At 35.9% G+C, this 22,763-nt stretch overlaps 1 protein-coding gene across 11 annotated transcripts in view; it reads left to right on the top strand.

Moving 5' to 3' along the window:
- Positions 1–397: 397 nt before the first annotated feature.
- Positions 398–22,763, top strand: part of Unc-115a (actin binding LIM protein Uncoordinated 115a) — a 29,630-nt gene continuing 7,264 nt past the window's right edge. For 3 of the 11 annotated variants that reach the window (XM_018506991.1, XM_018506992.1, XM_018506993.1), the window contains exons 1-10: positions 6,528–7,256; positions 16,128–16,288; positions 16,399–16,564; positions 17,479–17,710; positions 18,189–18,507; positions 20,028–20,099; positions 20,705–20,888; positions 21,200–21,459; positions 21,568–21,829; positions 22,012–22,095. In XM_018506991.1, the coding sequence (XP_018362493.1) occupies positions 7,157–7,256; positions 16,128–16,288; positions 16,399–16,564; positions 17,479–17,710; positions 18,189–18,507; positions 20,028–20,099; positions 20,705–20,888; positions 21,200–21,459; positions 21,568–21,829; positions 22,012–22,095 (1,840 nt within the window). In that variant the 5' untranslated portion in view covers positions 6,528–7,156. Of the gene's footprint in view, positions 541–6,527; positions 7,257–16,127; positions 16,289–16,398; positions 16,565–17,478; positions 17,711–18,188; positions 18,508–20,027; positions 20,100–20,704; positions 20,889–21,199; positions 21,460–21,567; positions 21,830–22,011; positions 22,096–22,763 lie in introns of those variants that run through there. The other 8 variants (XM_018506986.1, XM_018506984.1, XM_018506994.1 and 5 more) reach the window with 4 other exon arrangements.

Below are 22,763 nucleotides of genomic sequence, written 5' to 3'. Positions count from 1 at the left end.
CCAGTGCACCTATTGTGTATCTCAAAACAAAACGAAGATTACAAAAGTAAACAAATTCACTAGACTGAAATGAAATAGAATGAAATTATAAATATTCTGATGAATATGCTTAGTTTTGTAATTTTTATTTAATTTCAAGATACATTATCGATCTCCAACTTCAAGGATTTAAATGTTCGAAGGATGAAATGTCTAAACAGAGCTGCGATTCGATTTATGCACTCACAACGCACTTACAATTAAAATAATTTCATCCTTGTTGTTAACCAAAAATTAAACAAGAAAAAAAGATGTTAATCAGCGTTGCGAGGTGAATCGGATCGCGGTCCGAATGAAAGAAACGGCCGCGGCCGTTCGAATCTCGCGGCCGCGAGGCGGCTCGGCCGGCGCTAACGTCGCTCGCCTTTTTCCGCGATTTCCTAAGTGAAACGCGCGTCCGCTCCGCCGTCCAGTGCCCCGTGCTATGAACGCGTGATCCGCGCGCAACGAAGACACCGCCGCCGTTCTACAGCTCGCAGTAGGCACCGCTCCCGAAAATGGGTGAGTAGAATTTATTCTGTGGACGAGGTCGGCCGAACGCCGGCTGGGCGCCCGCTCGTTCTCCCTCGCTCTTCTTTTCTTTCTGTCCTTTTCCGTCGCGTCGGCGGACTGCACGATCCACCAGCGAGAAGCGCCACGGATGAAGAAGAGAGAGAAAGAGAAGAAAAGAAGGAATGTGGCGTCCGATTGTTCGCTCGCTCGCTGACGAGCGCGCGTAACGTAGGAAACGGAATACGCCCCTGCGCCGCGCGGTTTCCGTCCGATTTCCACGCTCGCGCTCGTCCCTCGGCTCGACGATCTCGAGATAACGGCGGATGTTTTCCGAAAGGCTCGTACCGCGAACTCATACTCGGTGGTCTATAAATAGGTGAATCCGTCGGTTTGACGTTTTCTAGGGCGAGCCCCCCTACTTCGCGCGTATGTTACGCGCCTTGCGTGAGCGAGAGAGTCCCCCTTTGCCTCTTGTGTGTCGTCCCTTTCTTTCCCTCCATGTTCTTCTCATGCGTGGGTTCACTCTTCTCTCTCTCTCTCTCTCTCTCTCTCTCTCTCTCTCTCTGCGCCTCTGTCCTCTTTTTCTCGTTTTGCATATCGCATTTTACGCGATGCGCTCGCCCGAAGAATTTTGCATCGTTCGATCCTAATCGCTTGATCTTTTTCTCCATTCTAGTGACGCATCTTCTACTCTTATCCATTCTTATCTTCTTACAAGGAGATCGAGAAAAATCTCTTACAAGGAGACCGAGAAAAACGATCCATTTCTTACTTCTGATTTATTGTTGCATTTTCGAACGATTAAGTTTTCGTGAAAATTCCGCCCTTCTCGATTAATACTCGTTTCTAGCAATATAGATAAATTTTAATCTAGGTTTAACTTACTCTTAATTTTTTTCCAATTCTAAGAATTAGAGAAGGATAAAGAGTAAATTAAACCGAGATTAAAGTTAATCTGCATTGATAGAAATGGACAACTCGCTCGATCTTCTTGATCTCCTATCTTTATTTTTTTCTGAAACATTTTTTTATAAAAGTTTGGAGTCGATAATCCAAACCATAACCAGAATATTGAAGTAGTCCTTGCCATGCATTAAACATTTAATCAGGACGTCAAAAATATCCTTAAGTTGATTGTTAAAATAATCAAAATATCGAGATTTATCGAGAATATGTATCAATTAATTGGCACGTCGAAGATGAATTATAATCTGAATGACGCAAAACGCCACTTAAGTCTTTTTCAGTTCCAAGTGTCCATCGTTTCGATCCGATCGTCCACCTTTGTGTGCTATAAATAAAAGTATATACCACATGCTGGAAGTTGCATAGAAATATAACGTGCCTTGGACAATTGAATACCGGCACGTGCCTATTACTCGTGAACAGGCGTTGCTAATAGCACCGTTGAAATAAACTTGGATAACGCTTTCGCCTGGAAACCGCAGTTAATTTACTACCGCTCAGCATCTCGAAATCCCCGACCATACCTCAGCAATATCGATACATCACTATCGTCAAGCTTCATCGTGCGAAAGTAACATTTTCATTTCTCTGGGACACGATATTGATTGGAGAAATCGTAAGGAAAAAACATTGAACCATCCCTGCGATGACGTGTGATTCCATGAAAACGGGCGACTCATATAATCAGCAAATCGCAAGTTCGATTCTTATCGTCGCCATATATATCGTCCTAAGGGCTGTAGCAGAAAAGCTGACTTACAATATTAAGACAGTGTCTTATGAGTTAAGTCTTATGTCTTCAGTAACGCACAAGGACTATTTTATGACGTATGCTTAAAGGCACTTGGTATTTATACACCTTTAAGACATAAATCATAAGATAGTTCTTGTGCGTTACTAAAAATATAAGACTTAAGTCATAAGACACTGTCTTAAGATTATAAGTCAGCTTTCTGCTAAGGCCTTAAGTTTATTTTTCATTGCTGCATTAGACTATACTAGAACTTTTTTTCTCGCTTTCACCAAATTAATATCATATGTATATCTAGTATATCTATTTTACTTTGTTCTTAAAGTATACACTAGTTTAGCTAGTACAAAAACAGACCTTTTAAAAGAGAACTAGGACTATATTAAACCGAGGGACCTGAAAGGGGAGGTTGAGCATTCTCATAAGGTCCGGTACACAACACGGCTGGAACTGCCAACTTCGGTGGGAGTCACAGAAGAGTTCTTTATATCTACATAGATGATGATGTTTAGGAACTTATACGATCCCATCCACACTTCCACTATTATTTCTGTTACACGCTCTCTAAATTCTTTCTCACTCTAAACTCTCTAAAGTGTGAACATTAAGCCAGTCTTAAAAAAGAGTGGCTAAATTTTCAATATTTAAGAGTGAAATTTTACTCTTTAGAGTGACAATTTATTCTAAAAGTTTTAGAGTATATTAATATATTAACGTAATATATTGTTAATATATATATTAATTATTCTTTTTTTATTACTTAATGATTCCCTCGAAATCTTTCGGTTTTTAATTGTATCTTCGAGCTTTTTTTTTTTACTTCTAATACCGCAACACAGCGCGGATTCATCCGCGCGATTTGTTACGCGTACGGAACGAGTCGCATCCATCCGCGCTCTCGCTCGTGTGAATTGTTCGCGATCGCAATTATAGCAGGACCGGTTGTCTACGAAGAAGCCGGCGACCCCGACGAGACGCCAGCGAACACATAATTCGCTTGCTGCAATTGTGCATCTCCCGCCCACCCACGCGACCGTTGCATTGCGCGTGACATCGCGGACAACGCAAACTCCTCGCGCGCATTTCGTTGTCTCTTTTACTTTGCGAGAGGATTTGTGAACTCTGCTGGAACCAAAACTGTCGCTAGAACTGTGATAAGTAACTTTTCCTCCCAATGTCGTGCTGAATACAAATATTTAAAAATTAATTAAAAATATGTAACCGTCGGAATTTTGTTGAAAAATAATTATAAAATAATTATACTTGGAACTTTGCTAGAATTAACGAGAAATATTACTAGAATTGCAATAAATAAGAGCACCACACTTTTTTTTTCAAATGTATCTTCTATATTAAAGTGTAAAAATCGGTAATTTCTACAATTTTATTTTGAAATTACGTATATTGGTAGTTAAATAGTATTAACGGGAACTGTTGCTAAAAGTAGTAATATTTATCGTTTTTTTTTTGTATTTTAAAGTGAGAAGTGTCATGCCAGATTTGCAAAGTTAGCACGTTACCTTTTTAATTTTTTATGCTAAAAAAAAATGGAAATTTGACATCCTAACTTAGTGAATCTGGAACACTTTTCTTTAAAATACAAGAAAAAATAAATATTTCTTTTGGCAACAGTTTCCGTTAATATTATTCGAATTCTATCATGTATATATACATATAATTTGAAAACCTACTTCCAACGATTATCAATTTTTATACACTTTAAATATAGAAGACGACATTTGAAGAGAAAGTCTTTTATACGGAAAGTGTAAACTTCTAATTACAGTCACTTTTTGCAGAGACTATACACCTGATACATTCTCAAATGTCAGAAGAATACACGATAGCCTCGAAATAACATTGATTCAATTTATTTTTCAATAATTAGCAATCACTAAAAATCTTTCGTATCGAATAGTCGGTTATATAGAACGCTATTTAGCTTGTTATTCGTGTCTTCATGACGCCCATTTACTGATCATATTACGACAGTACACAATCGTAACCTCGATCCGCGACATTACGTGGCCGTCGATCTCGCAATGTGTACCTTACGCTTACACGAAGACTTTACACGTGAGGCAGCCATTTCACGCACGAGGAGGCGTTTACATAATAGATCAGCTCACGACAGAACGCGTAAAGCCGGAGCAACGATCGACACGTGATATTGATCCTCTTCTCGGTTTCTATCGACAGAGATACGAGGGTCCCTTGTGGAGATGCCGTTAATGTCAGGCACGTTTCACACGAAACTGCAAAAGCCGCTGATCGATACGTATCCCCCAAACTCTACCCTAGACGCTGCACCTCTTGAGGGAGAATTTCCCCTCGACGAAGATTCTTAATTGGCGTCGATGGAAACGTTCCGATTTCGACACGAAAACTGTGCGAAACTCGTCTAATTCTTGTACCCTCGTAAATTACGATTCTGCTTTTGAAGACTTGTATACAATCAATTTTAATTAATAATGTTGGAAATCACTAAATACGACATTTTTAAGTCGAAGTGATATTCCCATAAAAACCTATTTCGGCCTATTTTTGTTCTTTTTAAAAATATATATTTGACAAGAAAATAATAATTGTCATTTTAGTCTGGAGTTGTCTAGTTCTACAATGCAGTCTTGACGAAGAAATTGGATTATCCAGAAGAAAGGGCACTCATTTTCTGTACGCATCCTGGATCAATATTTCAAGCGTTTATTGGTGCATGTGATGCATATATCGTGCATCGACTTACGCCGTTCTTTGACTCGATCTTGGGAGATGTAACATGACTTTGAAGTTGCACATTTGCAATATAATGTTCATTGAGTAGCGAGATAAAATTACAAATAGCAGCTATCTTGTTTTTTTACGCGGATTTAAAAGTTTTAAGACGAAACTAGAGGTGCAGTGTCTATCATAATTTTATTCTTCTGTCATAAACCTTGTGCAAAAATTGCTTGTTTCACTTTGAGAAATTTTCGGATATCCGATTTGATTATTAAAATATTTACCGTAAAAATGTAAGGTTTAATTTGTCTTATATGTTTTTAATTGAGAAGCAACATTGTATTATATTTTTTTATTTCACTATTAATCATATGATCCTATTATACGAAACTAGTTTAAGCTGACAGAATTAGGGCACCGCGTGTATATATGATGATAAAATTGTGACAAGCGCTGGACACTTTCCCAGTTAACTGGATTACAGCCTTATGCAATAATTCCATTTATAAATTACTCTTAACTATAGCTTCCAGTCGGATAATTTAAATGCCTTTAATATTATCTGATCTTTCGCTTTGTAAAATTGCATTTTTAATGTACACTTCAGATTTTTCGAGCCAAGAAAGTAAATTTTACAGTAAAATATATTTAAAAATGTATAAAGCGAACTTCAAGATATCTATTTTTCTCAGCTAACTGGATTAAAGCTTTATGCAATGATTCCATTTATAAATTACCCTTAATAGCTTTGAGCCATGTAATCCGAGTGCTATTAATACTATCCAATCTTTTGCTTCTTACAAAAAATAATAATTGCACTTTTAATATATACTTCAGATTTTCCTGGAAAAGAAAGTTTCAGAGTAAAAAATTTTGTTAACTTCAGAACATTTTATTTATTTCATAGAAATAATTTTATTGAAAATTTAAAATATGTAGATTTAAAAAATATTTTCTAGGTACAAATCTGAAAATAATTTTATATTACTATTGAAATAATTATGTAGGACGTTTAAATCGGTTGCCAGAATATTACAACTTTTTGCAGCATTATTTATTGAGATTGAGTTTCATACATAATTATTTCAATGATCTAACAAAATTATTTTCAAATCTGTATCTACGTATACTTAAATTTTTAAATATTTCAGCAAAATCGTTCTTTTCGTATAGTACTTGAAAATCTTTCTAAACATTCGTGATGCATGCAATTGCGTATAAGCTAAATAAAAAGTTTAATCTGCCGGCTGACAAACATATTTTTCTAATCTCCTTGCAACTGTAAATATCATTACTTGCAAATGTACATTAAGAACAGATTACCGGAGTCAAGGAGAAAAAAAAAAGAAACGATTGCGGCAAGGTGCAAAACGTAGAGTGAAAGAGGTGCAAAGTCGTCTCACAGGATTAGACTTTCAGGGCGGAGTCGACCGTGAAAATGAACGTTATCTGCGCCGACTGTACCGGTTGACAATCGGGACTCGACGAGGCACGAATCTCATACTGGCCAGTAACTGGTGGTCGGCACTGTTGGCAGTCGACAATCGGCAGTCGCAGCGACTGTATCGGCACGTGTATTGTGATTGACTGATTGTATTACGTCAAAGTTTCTCGCACCATACGCTTCGAAATTCAGATTAGCTCTCGGCGAACTGTCGATTAATCGTTTAAAATTTCCTACGACTTACAAATTCCGCGTTCGTACCAAATATATTAAATACGAGCTGAGATTTTTACATTCTGGAAAAAAATTAGCTGTGTTGTTATCGACGCTCAGCAAACAACGTAATCGCCTTCGATTATCTCGATAATCTATCGAGGATGCTACATTACATACATTAGATTCATAAAAATATATACAGGATATCAACGGAGAACAAAATATTCAGTCTAAACGGACAACGTGATATGTCGAATTTATTCAGCAAAATCTCCAAGTTTGACCTATCAAGACACAGATGTTAGTCAACAATTCACTCACGAGTTATTTGAGTGATCTCAACGACAGATTGGGGATACGAATCTGCTCACGGCTGCTTGGAGTTGCACCTCGACCGGTGACGAATCGTGCAGCTCCGATCGTCTAGCTCGGCGTTATCTTATCTTAACATCGCACGGAAACGGGAAGGAGAGGTGCGTGTGCCGGCGCGGCTCGTGTCGTGTCCCTGAAAGTTACGCAACGCAGACACGATGAAGTCGAAGACGAGCGAGAGCTTGATAGCAAGTGAAAGCAAGGCGGAGTTCGAGAAAGACGATGCCGACCAGCACAAGCAAAAACCATTGAAGAAAGGTAAAAAATGTTGGCTGCCGTGAAGACCCAAAAAATCGTTTCCTTAGCTTCTATTCTGCAGTCATCGTGACGAACGAGCCGCTCTTTTTTACTTTACGTCAATCTGCCTTCATCCGTGATGCTAGATTAAAAGCGCAATTAATTTCGTAACGACGAGCCATTATGCTGTTATTTGTCGTTATTTTTGAAGATCCAATGAAATTTAAATGAATCAGTGACGTTCAATGACTCTTTAACTCTCGAATCTCCTACAATATCATTACCTTTTAATTTGGTAATAATCGTTCCTCATTACCACTATCTCATTGTGTCCGTTTGTATAATATTACGATATAGGCAATAGATATTATAATAAATAGGAAAAATTGATAGATAAAAGCTCCATGGGCCATAATGCTGAATGAAGCGTACATCGAGATATTTATTGTATCAGTATTCATTAATCTTCGAAATCCATTAGCACTATTATCGCATCGGCGCGGTAAACGCATTAAACTTTCAATAATGTTAATTAAACGTGAAATAATTACGACTACTGCTATGTAAATAGATCTTGCTTTTTGTCTCGTTATTCGCGAAATTGGAGCCATGTCCGCTGAGATGAAATCTGTCTCGGCAAGAAATTCGACGCGGTAATATGAAATTCGTTCCGCTGGTCGGTACGATATTTTACGACATCCGCCGATCATCCGTCCATCTTATCAACTTGCCTCACGACTGGTTTAATATATCCCGGCGACACGATGCTTAAATTACACGATGCGAAAGTACCTCGTGTGATACCACGCGATCCACAAGATCCGGCAATATTTGCATATTACGACGGCTGGCTCTCAGCTACGAATATCTCCGTCACGATTTTCGTCGTTCGTGACGAGGCGAATCTGAGGAACGTGACACGGTACCGCACGCCGAGGACATTTTTAACCGTCCCGATGCTCCGACGAGGAAATGCATTCCTTAGCGCGCTAGAAACGTCGATCGGAATCCCGTTTGGGTCTCACTTTATGCTCCGACGAGGAAATGCATTCCTTAGCGCGCTAGAAACGTCGATCGGAATCCCGTTTGGGTTTCACAATAGGTCTGTTTTTTTATTGCCGCACTTTCTGAACTAGTACATACAGTGCAACAAATATACGTTTGTTTCACTTTAACTTATTGCACTGGTTTAGAGTGCAGCAATAAAAAACAGACCTATTGCGTGAGTCGACCGACAGTACCGCCTAGACTGTTTTCTCGATTATCTGTTGTCTATCTGATTGTGAGAATACATTCTATAACTTATTCTATGACTCGTTCTCAAATTATCAAATATTTTTAACCTCGATTGATTTAATTTATTGCGCAACTTACGTCGAATTTCCAATAAAAAACCGCGAGAGAATTAATTTGATTATTGTGAAATACTGTCCTGGAGAAATGTTTAAGAACGCAAAGTACTCGTTTCCCGTTGACATTGTACTGTTGACATACAGTTAAGTTAGCAAGCAAAAACAGTAAAACTGTTTATGAGGAATTTTTTGCATCATACGCAGGATATAATAACTGTATTTTTTCGCGTTATCAATAAAATTCATATACACACATCGAGAATGCAATACAAGCATTTTGTAATTTAGTTACCCCCGCACTCGTGGGATACTAATTACTAATTCATGCATTATTAAGTAACCGTCGGTAATTGTCATATAATGAACACGATCCGAAATATATACTTTTGTACATTACATCATGTACACATAATCGGCTTCATAACACAATAACAATAATTTTATACGCCATGTGCAACCTTGAACTGTATGGAACGATGTACAATATTTGAAGTTAGCGTTACAATATAAGAAGTTTTACGTTTATTTTTATGTATATGCTGCAATATATATGATGTATACTGCCCAACGTAAAATAACTATTTTTTAACGATTATTTTTATCATCAAGAAACAATTTATAACTTATGAGATTGAACATCACTTATTTTTTTTATGATTAATATTTAGAAAATATATTTTACGTTACGTAACAATTAGTTCTGCGGTTGACTCTAAAATACTGTGTATTCTCTTTATTAAATTTATTTTTATTATCAAGTATTATTGAATTAGTCTACACATCTAAAGTGTTACATAAAGTATTATAGTATTGTAATTTACTTGCATAAAATTTTTTATTGTTGTATGTGGTCAAGTGTGAAATTAGTTTACATATGAAGTATTGTTGAATTAGTACATATCTCTTATACAAAACAAGAAATAATACCAAGAAATGACCATGACGATAAGAACTAACCGCAAAAGCCTAACTATCGCATCGTTACCGTTAACCTGCTTGATAATCGACTATAATATACATATCTTTAACTCTCATTCTCTGAGGATGCGTCATCGAATAGTGACAATTATTTGAATATGATATAACGTTTATAAAGAGATTGATTGTCCAACACGTGCCAACATCTACGAATTATTAATTTCTGATTGCATCTCATGCGTTACATCAGTTTGTTATCGCAGGATAATTGAAGTGCAGCAGTTTAACACATTTTCATTAGAGCGAGTTTAAACTGCGACGATAATTAATTTTTTAATATTTCGTTCGTAAATGATCTGTTTATAAAGGCGAAATTCAAGATAGAAACTGTCGTTCGTTGAATTAAATAATTACACTGACACTGGTTGAAAAGATTACGCTTTACATTATTTAAATTGAACTTTTATTTCCTGAATTTTTAGAAGTATAAAAAAGATTGTAGCAAAGCATAGTGCAAACAGACAAACGAAACGGTAGTTCAGCAGGTTTTAGTAGGAAGAAGAGTGGTTAAAAATTTATCTGCTGACATAGCAGTTCTGCAGATGTTCTTCTGTCGAGTGCATGCTGGTGCGAATTTCAGCGAAATCTAACACGTGCTCTTCCGTTATATCATGCTATATGTTATCTTTAAATTATATAGTGTAATATAAAACGCCTATTGTGTACAATACGATTTAAACGAAATTCAATCTCGTTTTTCTGAATTATCGCAATGTTTATTTCGTATAGATAACAAAATGCTCATCAGCTTCAAAATACAATATTCAGATTGCCAAGTAAGTGAAAAATATCGAATATTGTTTTGTTTGAATTTTGACGATAAAAATAATGTACACATAATCATAAATATTATTTAATACAATTTGAGAGCATCGATTTGAAATACAAATCGTTTCTTGGAGATACACTTTTAGACGCCTAGATATTTTCTGTGTGATTCATTATCAACTTCCTTCGTGCTTGTCACCGTTCCAAATTTTCCTTCAGACAAATTAACTTGACCTAATACACATTCTAAGAATTTACAGTGATATAATGAAATGAGCTGCACGATTATCTCTTTCCATTCCCTTCTAAAATATAATATCACGTGTTTAAGTTAAAAAATGAAAAAGAGAAATGTAGCAATGCAAATAGCAATAATGCAATAATATAAATTACAATGAGTACCTATGTTTCCCTTTCTAAGAAAATTCCACTTTTGAATTTTCTTCTATTATAATTAACGTAAAATATTTCATAGTTATCTTGCGCTACTTCTATAATATTTTAGTAGTTTAATACTATTTTGTAGCTATATACTTTGCGTTTAGCAAATATAAACACTGAAGAACTCGCAAGAAATGGCATGACTTGCAAGAAACCTAATAATTATGGAAGTTTTCTTGATTTATATAAACTGTAACAAAAGCTGCATCGACTGATAGCGCGAAGAAAAAATATGAAGTGATTAGATATATTCGACAGATAATCATTGCACAGTCGATTAATATTCGATTTTATGATCTAGAGTGCAACGAGAGAGATCAGGGCAGTCCAGGGTCGTCGCGTTTGACCCCACTTTGCTACATCCTATTTAGACCACTTATGAATCATATTAACATACCACCTTCGTGTATGGTATCTACGTAGAGTGGTCGCGATAAGTGACGGGACCTTATTCTTCAATTAATTTCGATTTTGTTGATTTCGTCCTGACAACTGTAATCTGAAGATATAATCACTGAAATATCTGATCGCCGGGATGTATCGCGGATATAAAAGTCGCGCTAAATAATGGCCTTCACGTTGAAGAGAAATATGGTCGTCTATCAGGTCTTGTCCAGTGACAGTTTGTGCGGCAAAAACTGGTTATTCTGTACACGCCCGTGTGATACGGCGTCTTTTTAACGAGAGAGTAATCCCAATATTGAATTACTAATTAGCAATGTAGTCGAGGTATGCATACGTTATGACTCAGAGTTTCTGCTTCATGTCAAACGTACAATTCGCACAGCCATGTATTCCCGCAACTGTTATTTCATATAAGAATCTGTGATTCATGCACTGTTAAATCTATAGTATTAATTTTAACCTAATTTAAGTCGCCATTGCTCCTACTCAATATATCTTTATTTTATACTAAAACAACCCATACAGATGCCAACAGTTATAATAAAATCAACGCTTAGTCAACATTACAACTGTCAACTGACGGCCAAAGTTCTGCCAATCAGTAGCCATCACTGGTAAATAATTGGCTGTCAAATGACGGCCACAGTTCTGTCAGCCAATACTGGGCCCATGTTATCATCTTTGCTAGTTAAGCTATATGTATAGTACTGGACCAGTAGTTTACCAGTACTGCACTAGCACCTGAACTGTAATTAGCCAATACTAGCTGATTGCTGGACCGATTGATGTAAAACCTTATATGAGAATGCATGAATGGCTAAATTTAATACTATTACAATATGAGATTTAATTACTGTTTTAGTATATAATAAAATATTGAGCCAGTGACAATATAAATTAAATGACATTATATATAACAGACTACTTTAATGAAATTGTAATTATTGAAGCATTCGGGAACGTTTGGTAAAATCGAGAAAAATTTTTACCAAATTCCCTGAGTTTTTTTCGTTAAATAACTCGATTGAACAGTGCAGCTTTATTATCTTTTCCTTTTTTTTTTTCAGGCGTGCTGCACCTGACATCGACACATTGTTATCGTACACGATTGACGTGTTCCGCGCACGAATCACGAGGACGATAAATTCCGTTATCACTCGCTCGCGTCCGAGTTGGGCCTATCGACCCTATCGTTTTCTTTTTTCTAGCAACAGATTTTTCGCCCCAGTTGAAGCGTGCCGTAAATTAAACGACATTCGACGCGTAGACGAGGGTGTGTCACTTCATGGACGAGTGGCCCTGTTCGATTAAACGCGAGCTCGTCATGAGTTTCGATTCTATTCGAGCTCTTCCTACTGCAGCGAAGAGCAGAGAAAGCAGCGTCGGCATGTATTGTTGTAAGCCGGAAATGTGAATCTAACACATACAATCGTTCACGTTTAAAGAATTTTTTGAGGAATTACTTTCGCTACATTTCGTTCGTTCATCTGTCGTATTGTCGTGTCGCTATCTAATTTTAAAATGGGTATTTCTTGCTACTCTATGGACATTGTCTGACGGATTCTAGAGTCGGAAGTGTCATTTCTGAAGCAGAGGACCTCGACAATTTTTTCCGTACAAAGCGGATGCGTTTAACTTGATCTGCCTACGTGCAACGAGGATTCTGTCGACTTAACTCATGCGACGATCCAATGACGTCAAATGTATGAAGAGAGCTGTGATGTCATCGTATATTTTTAAGGCACAGGGGATCTGGCCTTTACCTCCCGGCTTTGTGATGTCATGCACATTTTCATCTTTTTCAGCCGTTGATTTATATAAATGCCAGTTGGCATTTATATAAATGGCACCGGCATTTGTTTTCGTTTCATTGAATTCGCGTGAAACTCTTTCACGAAGTAAAATTGTTTCCTCGAGAGAACACATTTCTTGCGTGATTTATACTGGATATGACTTGACATTTACAAAATGAACGTAAGGAGAGTTTAAATGCAACGGAAGCATTAAAATGTGTGAAAATTTGAAAAGGAATTTCTTAATTTATTAGTCGTAATTATTTAGCAAATTTAATTTTCGCTTTCTATTAAAATGTCTAACCGATATTATCCAAAAATAAATTTTTACGTACAGGAGACTTAATTAGAAGCTTAATTCCTTTCAGTATTTTAACTTTTTTTATTAGTTACTCCGGAAATAGTTGTTCCTCTCGACAGATAAAAATCGACCGCGTTACCGGAATTCGCCATGGAATTCGCGGTTGACGAGTAATTAGTACGTCGCACTCTCTCTACATTCGCAGAATGAAAGAATTCCGTTTCGCGCCAACGGGACCGAATAAAAATGTATGTGCAGCTTCCTGCATACTTTTTTTCTTCTATGTACATATTATTAGGTCGAAACGAGCGCAGTCTTTGCACGAGACAGCTGGATTCGGTGCAGCGAACGCAAACAGAAGTAGATTATTAGTTCTGCTTCTCTAAATATTGATTGTGCTATGAGTGAACACACACTCCCTTTGCACATTTCATGTGATCCGGCCACGCGCATAACGGCACTACAGATACGCCATAATTTATCGTGGAACGCGTTCAAAACAACCGATAACTCAATAAAGGCGTCACATTCATCGCGCCTTCTCGTAGTTGAATCATCGAACGACCGAACTGGGTAAGCACTCGTTCCAGCACGACTTTTCATCCGTCGACTTGACACACGTCAAAATACTCTTGCGGTCATTTTTTTTTCTATTTAATTATTCTCGTGACATGCGAACTTCCGCGATGTACACACGAGATGACGGAAGCGAGAACATTTCAGTTCACCACGTAACAATTTATATAATAAGGTCATGCAATTTGCGTCGCCATGGTAGAATAAATTATGCTGCTCGTATTCGGTTGAAACGTTCATTATTCGCGTAATGAAACAATGAAGAATAGTGTAACGATAATATAATGAAGAAAACGTGTTACATGCATGCAGACGCCAAGTGCCGATTAAGTCCGAAATCAAACGACTAATGAATAATGCATCCACGTTATTCGTACATACATATTCGTGTCAAAACATATCGTGCTCGTGTTTCGGCTGACATGTTTGCTTCGATCGATCGCGATATTAATTCGCGACGCGTACAAATCGAACGTAATGTGTTACAAACATAATCCACGGGGACAATGACAAACACGTGCACGTGCAAGTATAAAAAGAATTGTTTTAGTAGGAAAAAAAGAGAAACATGCAAAGAACTTTTTGGCAGCATTTAATAACTATTAAAAGATGTAAGAAGAAAAAAATGTACGTGAATACAAACTTTTATGTGTTTAGAGTTGTAAGTTTGATTTAAGGACTTTTATGTAATATATATAAATATAAATATTAAATTTAATATTAGATATTAAGTATAATGAATATGTCGCTCTTTTGCTACAATAGCGATATAACTAAAAAATTGTCATTTTTAATTACTTGAAAAAAAAAAGAATAAAAACACATAAAGAAAAAAGAAAAAACGTACTTTAAGGAAACATAATTTTATTCTTCTGTAATTAGTAATCACATGAAAATTGTGCTTTAAAATTAATATTACAACATTGTAATGATTAAAAATATTTAAATTTATTTTCTAAAAAATTTACTTTTTAAATATTGTATACAGCAAATAAGGGATATTAACAATTAATAAATAGCGATTTGATTAGTTATCTTTAAATGTTTCTCATTTAAAAAAATATAATCTCGGCATTTTAGTGTTAGAATTTTCATTTCAAAATGACTTCAGGAATTTACCATTAACAATTGTCACGTGCAGTCTGGGATAAGTCAACTGTCCTTAATCTGCCATTTAACTTTACGATCAAAGCTATCTCAGATCCGGACATCGGTTCATTGAGACTCGGATTATTCTAGATCTAAACTGTTTCAATGGAAAACCCTATTACATAGAACACGCGGATAATCTTCCAGAACGCGAGCATTGTAATGCATCCTTTCAGCTGGCGACAGGTGCATTACGTAACTGCTGAAAGTTAACGTACGCTTCATGGAGAGCCAATGACCGTAGAGTGGGAGATGCGAGTCGCCATTGTTAGTGTAAACGCACTCAAAGAAATTTCGAATGATCGTCACGCACGAGAAGGTGCATGACTCATGATGTCTTCTCGTTATTTTTAGTTTGCGTTCTCGTACACTTACCTACACTTGACAAAGTTCACACAATGAATTAACAATTTTTTAACACGTCCGTCCAACAAGTTTTATTTATCTGATCATATACGTCATGATAGAATTTTCATTATCATAAGTATATAATGATAACATTCTTTACTATAAAACTATTCTCATATATTAAATATTGTATTTTTTATTTTACGTTATTATTTAATTATTTAAATTGTTTAAAATTTAGATGACGTTTATTTTTCACAAATATTTTTTTGCAAATGAATAAATTTCTAATACTAAATAACAAGACTGTAAGTCGAGACTAAAAGTTTCTTGATACGATGATGCTTTGTAAAATAATTTAATTTTTGAAATTTACGATTGTCACTTTCTTATATATAAAAAAATAAAGATATAAAATTAGGTTGTTTAGTCATCTTCAGTGTTTAAAAATATGTATTTTAGACTATAAAATAATTTTTCTAAAGATCTGAATTCTTTATCTTGTTACTTTGATAATAGAATGAGTTAAACATCGAAAGCAAGTTATGATTATCTTTATTAAAGATTTACAAATATTACAAAGAAAAGAATGTTTAAACGTATAAACATTCGCTGGAAAGCTATTATTTTGTTATAAAACGGTAGAAATTTCATTTTACGCGAATGCTCGCCATTCAGTTAATTTACGATATTACTGTTGGATAGATTACTAGTTTGGAATGGGAAGCTAATGATCCGTGAAAAAGCATTTCATAAAGGAAAACGCTCTCTTGTTTTTCAGGTAAAACGTTTTGTCAGTCTTGTAAGAAGAAGTGCAGTGGGGAGGTACTGCGGGTACAGGATAAATACTTTCACATAGGGTGCTTCAAGTGTGCCCAGTGCAATGCCAGCTTAGCGCAGGGTGGCTTCTTTGCACGTGAAGGTTCCTATTACTGTACTAAGGTGAGTCACATTTTATTCGACATTTATTCTTAGAGATTTTTTAAATGTAACGAAAAGGTCTCGCTGGAAAAGAATAAAAAGTTTAATGTGTTTGTTATTCTGTTTACTAGGATTATCGGGAGCGTTGGGGTACACGTTGTGCTGGTTGCGGGGAGTATGTGGAGGGTGATGTGGTGACAGCTGGCGAGAAGCATGCATTTCATCCAAATTGTTTCCATTGCCAAAGATGTCGGCAACCGTTGCTAGGACAGGGAACAAAAGTGTCTCTTGTTCAAGGTATGTGATAAAACAATTATTTACGACTCATTGAGGATTAAATTGAGGCAGAATCCAATCTACATCTTTGTTTAGTGTATACTGATATGTTGATATAACAACGTTTTTTATATGAGAATACCGATAAACGCATGAAAGATTTACTAATTCTAATTGTCAACAGTTTCTCTACCAATTATGGATTACGATGCGTACTGAATTATTGTGTAACCGATGTGCCTCTTTGGTACAGCTTTCACAATTAGTGTAGTAGTCAATCTGTTAAAGCAAATTGCCACTTAGGCTTATCGTTACTCCACCGTTACAAGGCCGCGCGCATCTACTATGTACATACATACGTCCTTGTGACAATTACGCGGCCAAAGGTAAAAATCCGGCATGACGTGCATCCCTTTATTGTGTACTGCAACGATGCAAGTCACCCATTCCTAAGAAATTAAGGCCGATTGAACGTTACAAATAAATTACGCTGGATTTCACATCTAGTCCCTCATCAAGAAAGTCGTTAAGAAAATGAAAGTAAATTCCGTCCATATAATTTAGGAAATGTCAGTTAAAATAATTTATTAAAAAAAATTTTATTTTTATAAACTTTTATCAATTCAAATACATTCTATATTTTTCCGAACCGAATTTTTAAAATTTTTCTCTTAATTGCTATTATTTTATCTGTATTGTTATTAATAAAGCATTAATTTATCGAATGTTGTGTAATTTTTGTAATGCAATTAACATAATGAAACTAAATGATCTTAAACTAGATTTTTTTCAAGTGAAAAAAATTGCAATAATAAAGGAAACTGGATAACAATTTCATAAAACGGACAATTGCACGCAGTACAAAGGTTAATGACAACGTTTTGGGATCTGTTACCGAGTCTCATTAATCTTCATTAACTATGCATTATTCGTAGGTCAAGCGCTGTGTCACCGATGTGTCGGTATCCCGGTTCGCGAGGCCTCCACGCCGATTAGCAATAGCGCCGGTACCAAAGGTGGCGGACACGCTGACCCTGGTGCTTGCGCCGGTTGTGGAAACCAATTGAGGGAAGGTCAGGCATTGGTCGCACTCGATCGTCAATGGCATGTCTGGTGCTTTAAATGTCATAGCTGCGACACTGTGCTCCACGGGGAATATATGGGAAAGTAAGTTTCGCATTGATCCAAATCTATCTTTTCATCTTAATTATTTACAAGAATATTAATCAGGAGATATGAACGTTTCGTATCAAATATATTTTTCATTAGTATATACTTTTTGTGAAAGAGACGCTACAGCGTCTCTCCTTTATAAAAGAATATTAGTATAGCTTTCATAAAAATAAAATATTCTTTTTAAATAAATTGATGTTATCGACAAATGCATATATTGGAGAAAATTATACGTTACTCTAAAAATATGATAGCCTCTTTATGAGCTTAAGATTGGGATTCAATAGAGTTATAGGATTGGAAAAATATAAAGATAAAGCTTTTAGAGAAAAAAAAATGTTTTAAAAAATGTCTAATAAATGGTTTTTAAACTTATTTATTTACAAGTTTTTTTCAAACCAGCACAAAAACGGATAAAAAAGATGGGATTTAAATGACGCGTGAATCGTAACCATTAAATTTTTTTCGACAGAGACGGCGTGCCTTACTGCGAGAAAGATTACCAGAAGCAGTTTGGAGTAAAGTGCGCCTATTGCAACCGTTACATTAGCGGCAAGGTTTTGCAGGCCGGCGACAACCATCATTTCCATCCAACTTGTGCGCGTTGCACGAAATGCGGCGATCCGTTTGGCGATGGAGAGGAAATGTACCTACAGGGTGCCGCCATATGGCACCCACGCTGCGGTCCAGGACCTACCGGACCCAATGGCATTGTGAATGGACACGGGGACGCTCACACCCCGCAGCATCGGGAATCGGAGCGAATTTCCAGCAGCGCTTCGGAGATGCAGGTAAGTCCGGTCGCGTTTGCGTGATCGGTGTGATTCACTGTCTAGTCGTATTTATTCTGTACATTCATGTATTATAATTAATTTAAGCTATTGCAAAAGCTTGTTTATTTTTACTTAATTTAACTACGAAAATTCTAACGAAGCAATGGTAGCATTTTAATGTTTAATTGTTTTGATAGGTATATTATCGTACATAATCATAGATTATTGAATTAACATATGTAAAGAGATAACATTAATTTTATTTCATGTTATGTTTTTGTTACGTTTGACTTGCTTATTGTGAATAAAGCTGTATACACGGCGTTTGTATTTTATATAACATTATAGCAATTATTGGATTCATATAAGATATTAACGTAACAAAGAAAGCAAGCTTTCCATTTTATAGACTAACGCAGAGCATAATTTACATTAGTGCAGGTCATTTGTGTTTTAAACCAGATCATACGCGCGTATAATATTACTTATATACAGGCCGTTTTTAAACAATTGCATTTTTAAACGATAGATTTATACAAATCACTAAGAATAACTGCGTTTGAAAAAACGTCAAGGATTAAGGCGACAGAAATATATTATCGTTAAAGCGACACTCACATATCTCAATCGGTGAATAGAAATAGCATTGCGTTCCAGAGCGTTCTAAAATAATACATCGTATCTAATTTTAATTCTTTCCTGATCTGAAAGAGTATAGAACAAACTCTATAACTCTGTACTCTTTTTCAAACGTAACTGTTCTTGGTTATTTATATAAAATCTATCGTTTGAGAAAAAAAAGTTTATTCGAGAAATTAAGAAAATCACAATAAATTAAATATATTCCATTTTTTAAATGAGGGAGTCAAGAGTTTAACATCGTATGATTCAATAGTTAGATTCAATAATATTTTGATGCTTTTGAGTATTATTAGAAATTGTAAATCTGTTATGTTAGAAAATAAAAGAAGCGCATGCTGCTGTTTATGTCTAGCACTTGCATTATTCGACTTAGCTGCATTATATATATTAAGTTGTATTCGTTTGCATAATTGAATTTATCAATTGTATTATAAGGAAAGCGAAGTGTTTCACATATGTTAAATATTTCCCTGATTTCCCTGAAAGTATACTTTATGATTTTCTGTTATCGTAATATGGTATCGTAATATACGATGAGATTCTCTTAAAAACGTCACTTTGAATTTTAAATCTTATAGTCCCTTCTACGAAACACTTTGTCATTCGACGTATATTCTTGTATGTTTTAGTATAGTATTTTGTATAGCGGCAATATAGAACAGAACACCTCGAATCCAAGATACATTAATTATTTCGTTAGCTTTGTGTATAGCTTGATTTTTGCCTCAGAGAATCAGCTGGCTTGTCACTTTACCGTTCTTTCGTCTTACGCACGTCTCAATGTAGGAAACAAGCGAAACATCAAAGATTATATTATCATACTTCATTTTTATTAAGTTTTTATTATCGCTTTTCTTAATCGTTGTTTACTTTTTCCGCACGGTCATTATGTATAGTTTTCATTGCGGTCACGCACGCCAAGTCTGAACGGATCGCTGTGCAGCCCTTACAGCAGCCTAAGTCGCAAGGTATGCCATATGTCACTTAGCACAGCACTCTCGACAAGTATTTCTGGTATCACTTCTCTTATTACTACTTCTCGGCGACGCGTGCTTTCGCTCTGTTAGGCACTTGCAATTCTATTTCGATTTTTATCGATCCGTCAAATAGAAAAATGAGACTATCGAGACATTGTTCGGATTGTATACTCTTGTTAAATAATTAGTATAAGATATCATTTTTACTAGTAAAACACGATAATTTAAAATTTTAATTGCATTATTTATTTTAATTTAGTGATTGTTTTAGAACGTAAATATAATGTAAACAAAGAAAGAAATTTAATATATTAAAAAAATTTTGGGAATTCTCAAATATGTTAATATAAATGTTTTTTTGACAGAGCGTTGCTCGTTTTGCACGATTTTTTTCTTCTATACAAAGTGCGTCAATAATTCGAATACATAAGAAGTTCATTCGTTTTAAAGAGACTAAATTTTGAATACAAATTAACTTATTTTAAGAGAGATTTAATTTATCCAATTTCTTACGCACTTTGTATAATTGACAGTAATAATCAGATGTAAAATGCAAGTTGCACCACATGCGTGATAAGATACATTGATTGCCTCAGTATTATCCCGCACGAACTGGAAGCCCCGGCCTGATCCTGCGAGAATACGGACGACCGGCGGAAGATGTATCTAGGATTTATACTTACTCGTATTTGACTGAAACGCCCAGTCAAGGATATCTGAGACGTCCGATACAGCCGTACGATAAACCCCCCACTAGCCCGCATTTTCATAGACCTAGCTGTAAGTTGTCTCTATATACTTAAATTATTACATTTTAATAAAATTCTAAAATGGTTATTAATGCAATTCTGCTACAGTTAAATATAATCATTCCTTTAATATCTTAAGTATCAAAAACAGAAATTTTGATCTATTTAGTTTCTAAATTAAACGTAACAAAATATTGAATTTTTTTAATATTTAAAAGAAATAATTTATTTGAAATTGAAACTTTTAATTCTATGTCGTTTATTTGGTCTCGAGTTATCTATGTTCTCCAGAATTAATTTGTTAATTGGCTTTTATAAAAACGCATTTATTTTGTTGCATAGCATCTCGTTCGATAAGAAGCAGCGGTGGACGCAGCAGCAGATCGGGAATGAGAGCTTTGGTCGACGCGTTGAGCGACACTCGACCGAAATCGCCAGCAAGCCAAGTGGATAATGATGAGCCGATAGAATTAGCGCATTATCCAGACGCCATGAAACCACCCCCGGGGGCTCAACCACCAATCGAGAGAGACGATTTTCCCGCTCCGCCGTATCCTTACACTGATCCTGAAAGACGTAGACGATGGTCCGACACCTACAAGGTATTATTGTCTTATATTTAATTTTCAAAATAATGTAATGCTACTTTTTCCATTAATTTTTTAATGATGTTGATTAGTGAATTGACGTTCCGATCCTTTTTAATTTAGGGAGTACCTGCATCTGATGATGAGGATGACGTGGATAATAAAACGTATATCAAGGAAGCGGAGCAAAAATTGAAAAAAGAACAGGACGAATTGAGCAAGATCGACACGGGAATAGCTAAGGTATTCCTGCAAGATCGCGAAAAAGATCGGGAGAATTTGAGACATAGAGCTGCAAACGTTGATCCTAGAAATGCCTCGAGGACACCGTCTGCCGCCAGAGAGCCAACGTATCGATTGCGCTATGAAAGTCCTGTTGGTGCATGTAAGTTACAATAATTAATTTCGTATTTTTAATATTTAGATATAGACTTTAATTATTTAGCTTGTCTAATTCTATTTAATCTTGAGAAGGGAACATATTGTTCTTAGATTTAAATTTGAAAGCCTATGAACAATATCATTTAACATTTATATAAAAGATAATTCGAAGAACATTTTGTGCAGCACCTTCGCGAAATATCGATCATGCACGGCCTTGGGAAGATGACGATGGCTTCAGCTACAGATCCAGCGGGCCTAGCTACAACGGTAAGTTTTTGACCGTTACACAACACCACGTATTTGTCTCATTAACATAAGTAACGATCATCTCATACATGTCCACACGTTCGCACATGACACTAACATACCACTCTACCGTTTAAAGTAACATGGATTAGAGAACACTGAGTCTCGATAGAGCGGGGTTTCCCAGGGCGGGCGGTCGTAAATGGTCCCATTTTGTCGATAAAAAAGAAACGTTTGCTTTGTGGAGTACGACCAAATCGGCCAATGCAAACCAAGACGTGGGAGGGTTTTACGCTAATTAACAAATGATGATAACAGTACGTAACACTTGAAAGCAGGACTTTAAGTAGCGTGTGTAGCACGCAAAAAACCATACACTGGACGCCCAATTAATACAACAGGTGATGTATTCTGCCTATGCATGTTGTCGTCCCTTACCTCAATGTGCTTGCCTTATCATTTTTTTTCGTCAAACTGCGAACGGCGCATCAACCAATACCTCGAAATAACGGGCAATTAAATCGCTATTGCGATCTTTAGTCCTGGAAATCGTTTCTCGAGGTAATTGATCCTGTTCTATATCTTGCATGATACTTGGGACCACGAAATTCATTATACACGGACACATATTGTTCCAATGCACATCACTCTCATTTCCGCGGCACAATAGTACTTTTAGATAGAATTTA

This window comes from Trachymyrmex cornetzi, unplaced genomic scaffold (genome assembly GCF_001594075.2).
Source record: "Trachymyrmex cornetzi isolate Tcor2-1 unplaced genomic scaffold, Tcor1.1 scaffold23, whole genome shotgun sequence".
Lineage (NCBI taxonomy): Eukaryota > Metazoa > Arthropoda > Insecta > Hymenoptera > Formicidae > Trachymyrmex > Trachymyrmex cornetzi.
The sequence above is the reverse complement of the archived record's forward strand: the minus strand, read 5'-3'. Positions and strand labels throughout refer to the sequence as shown.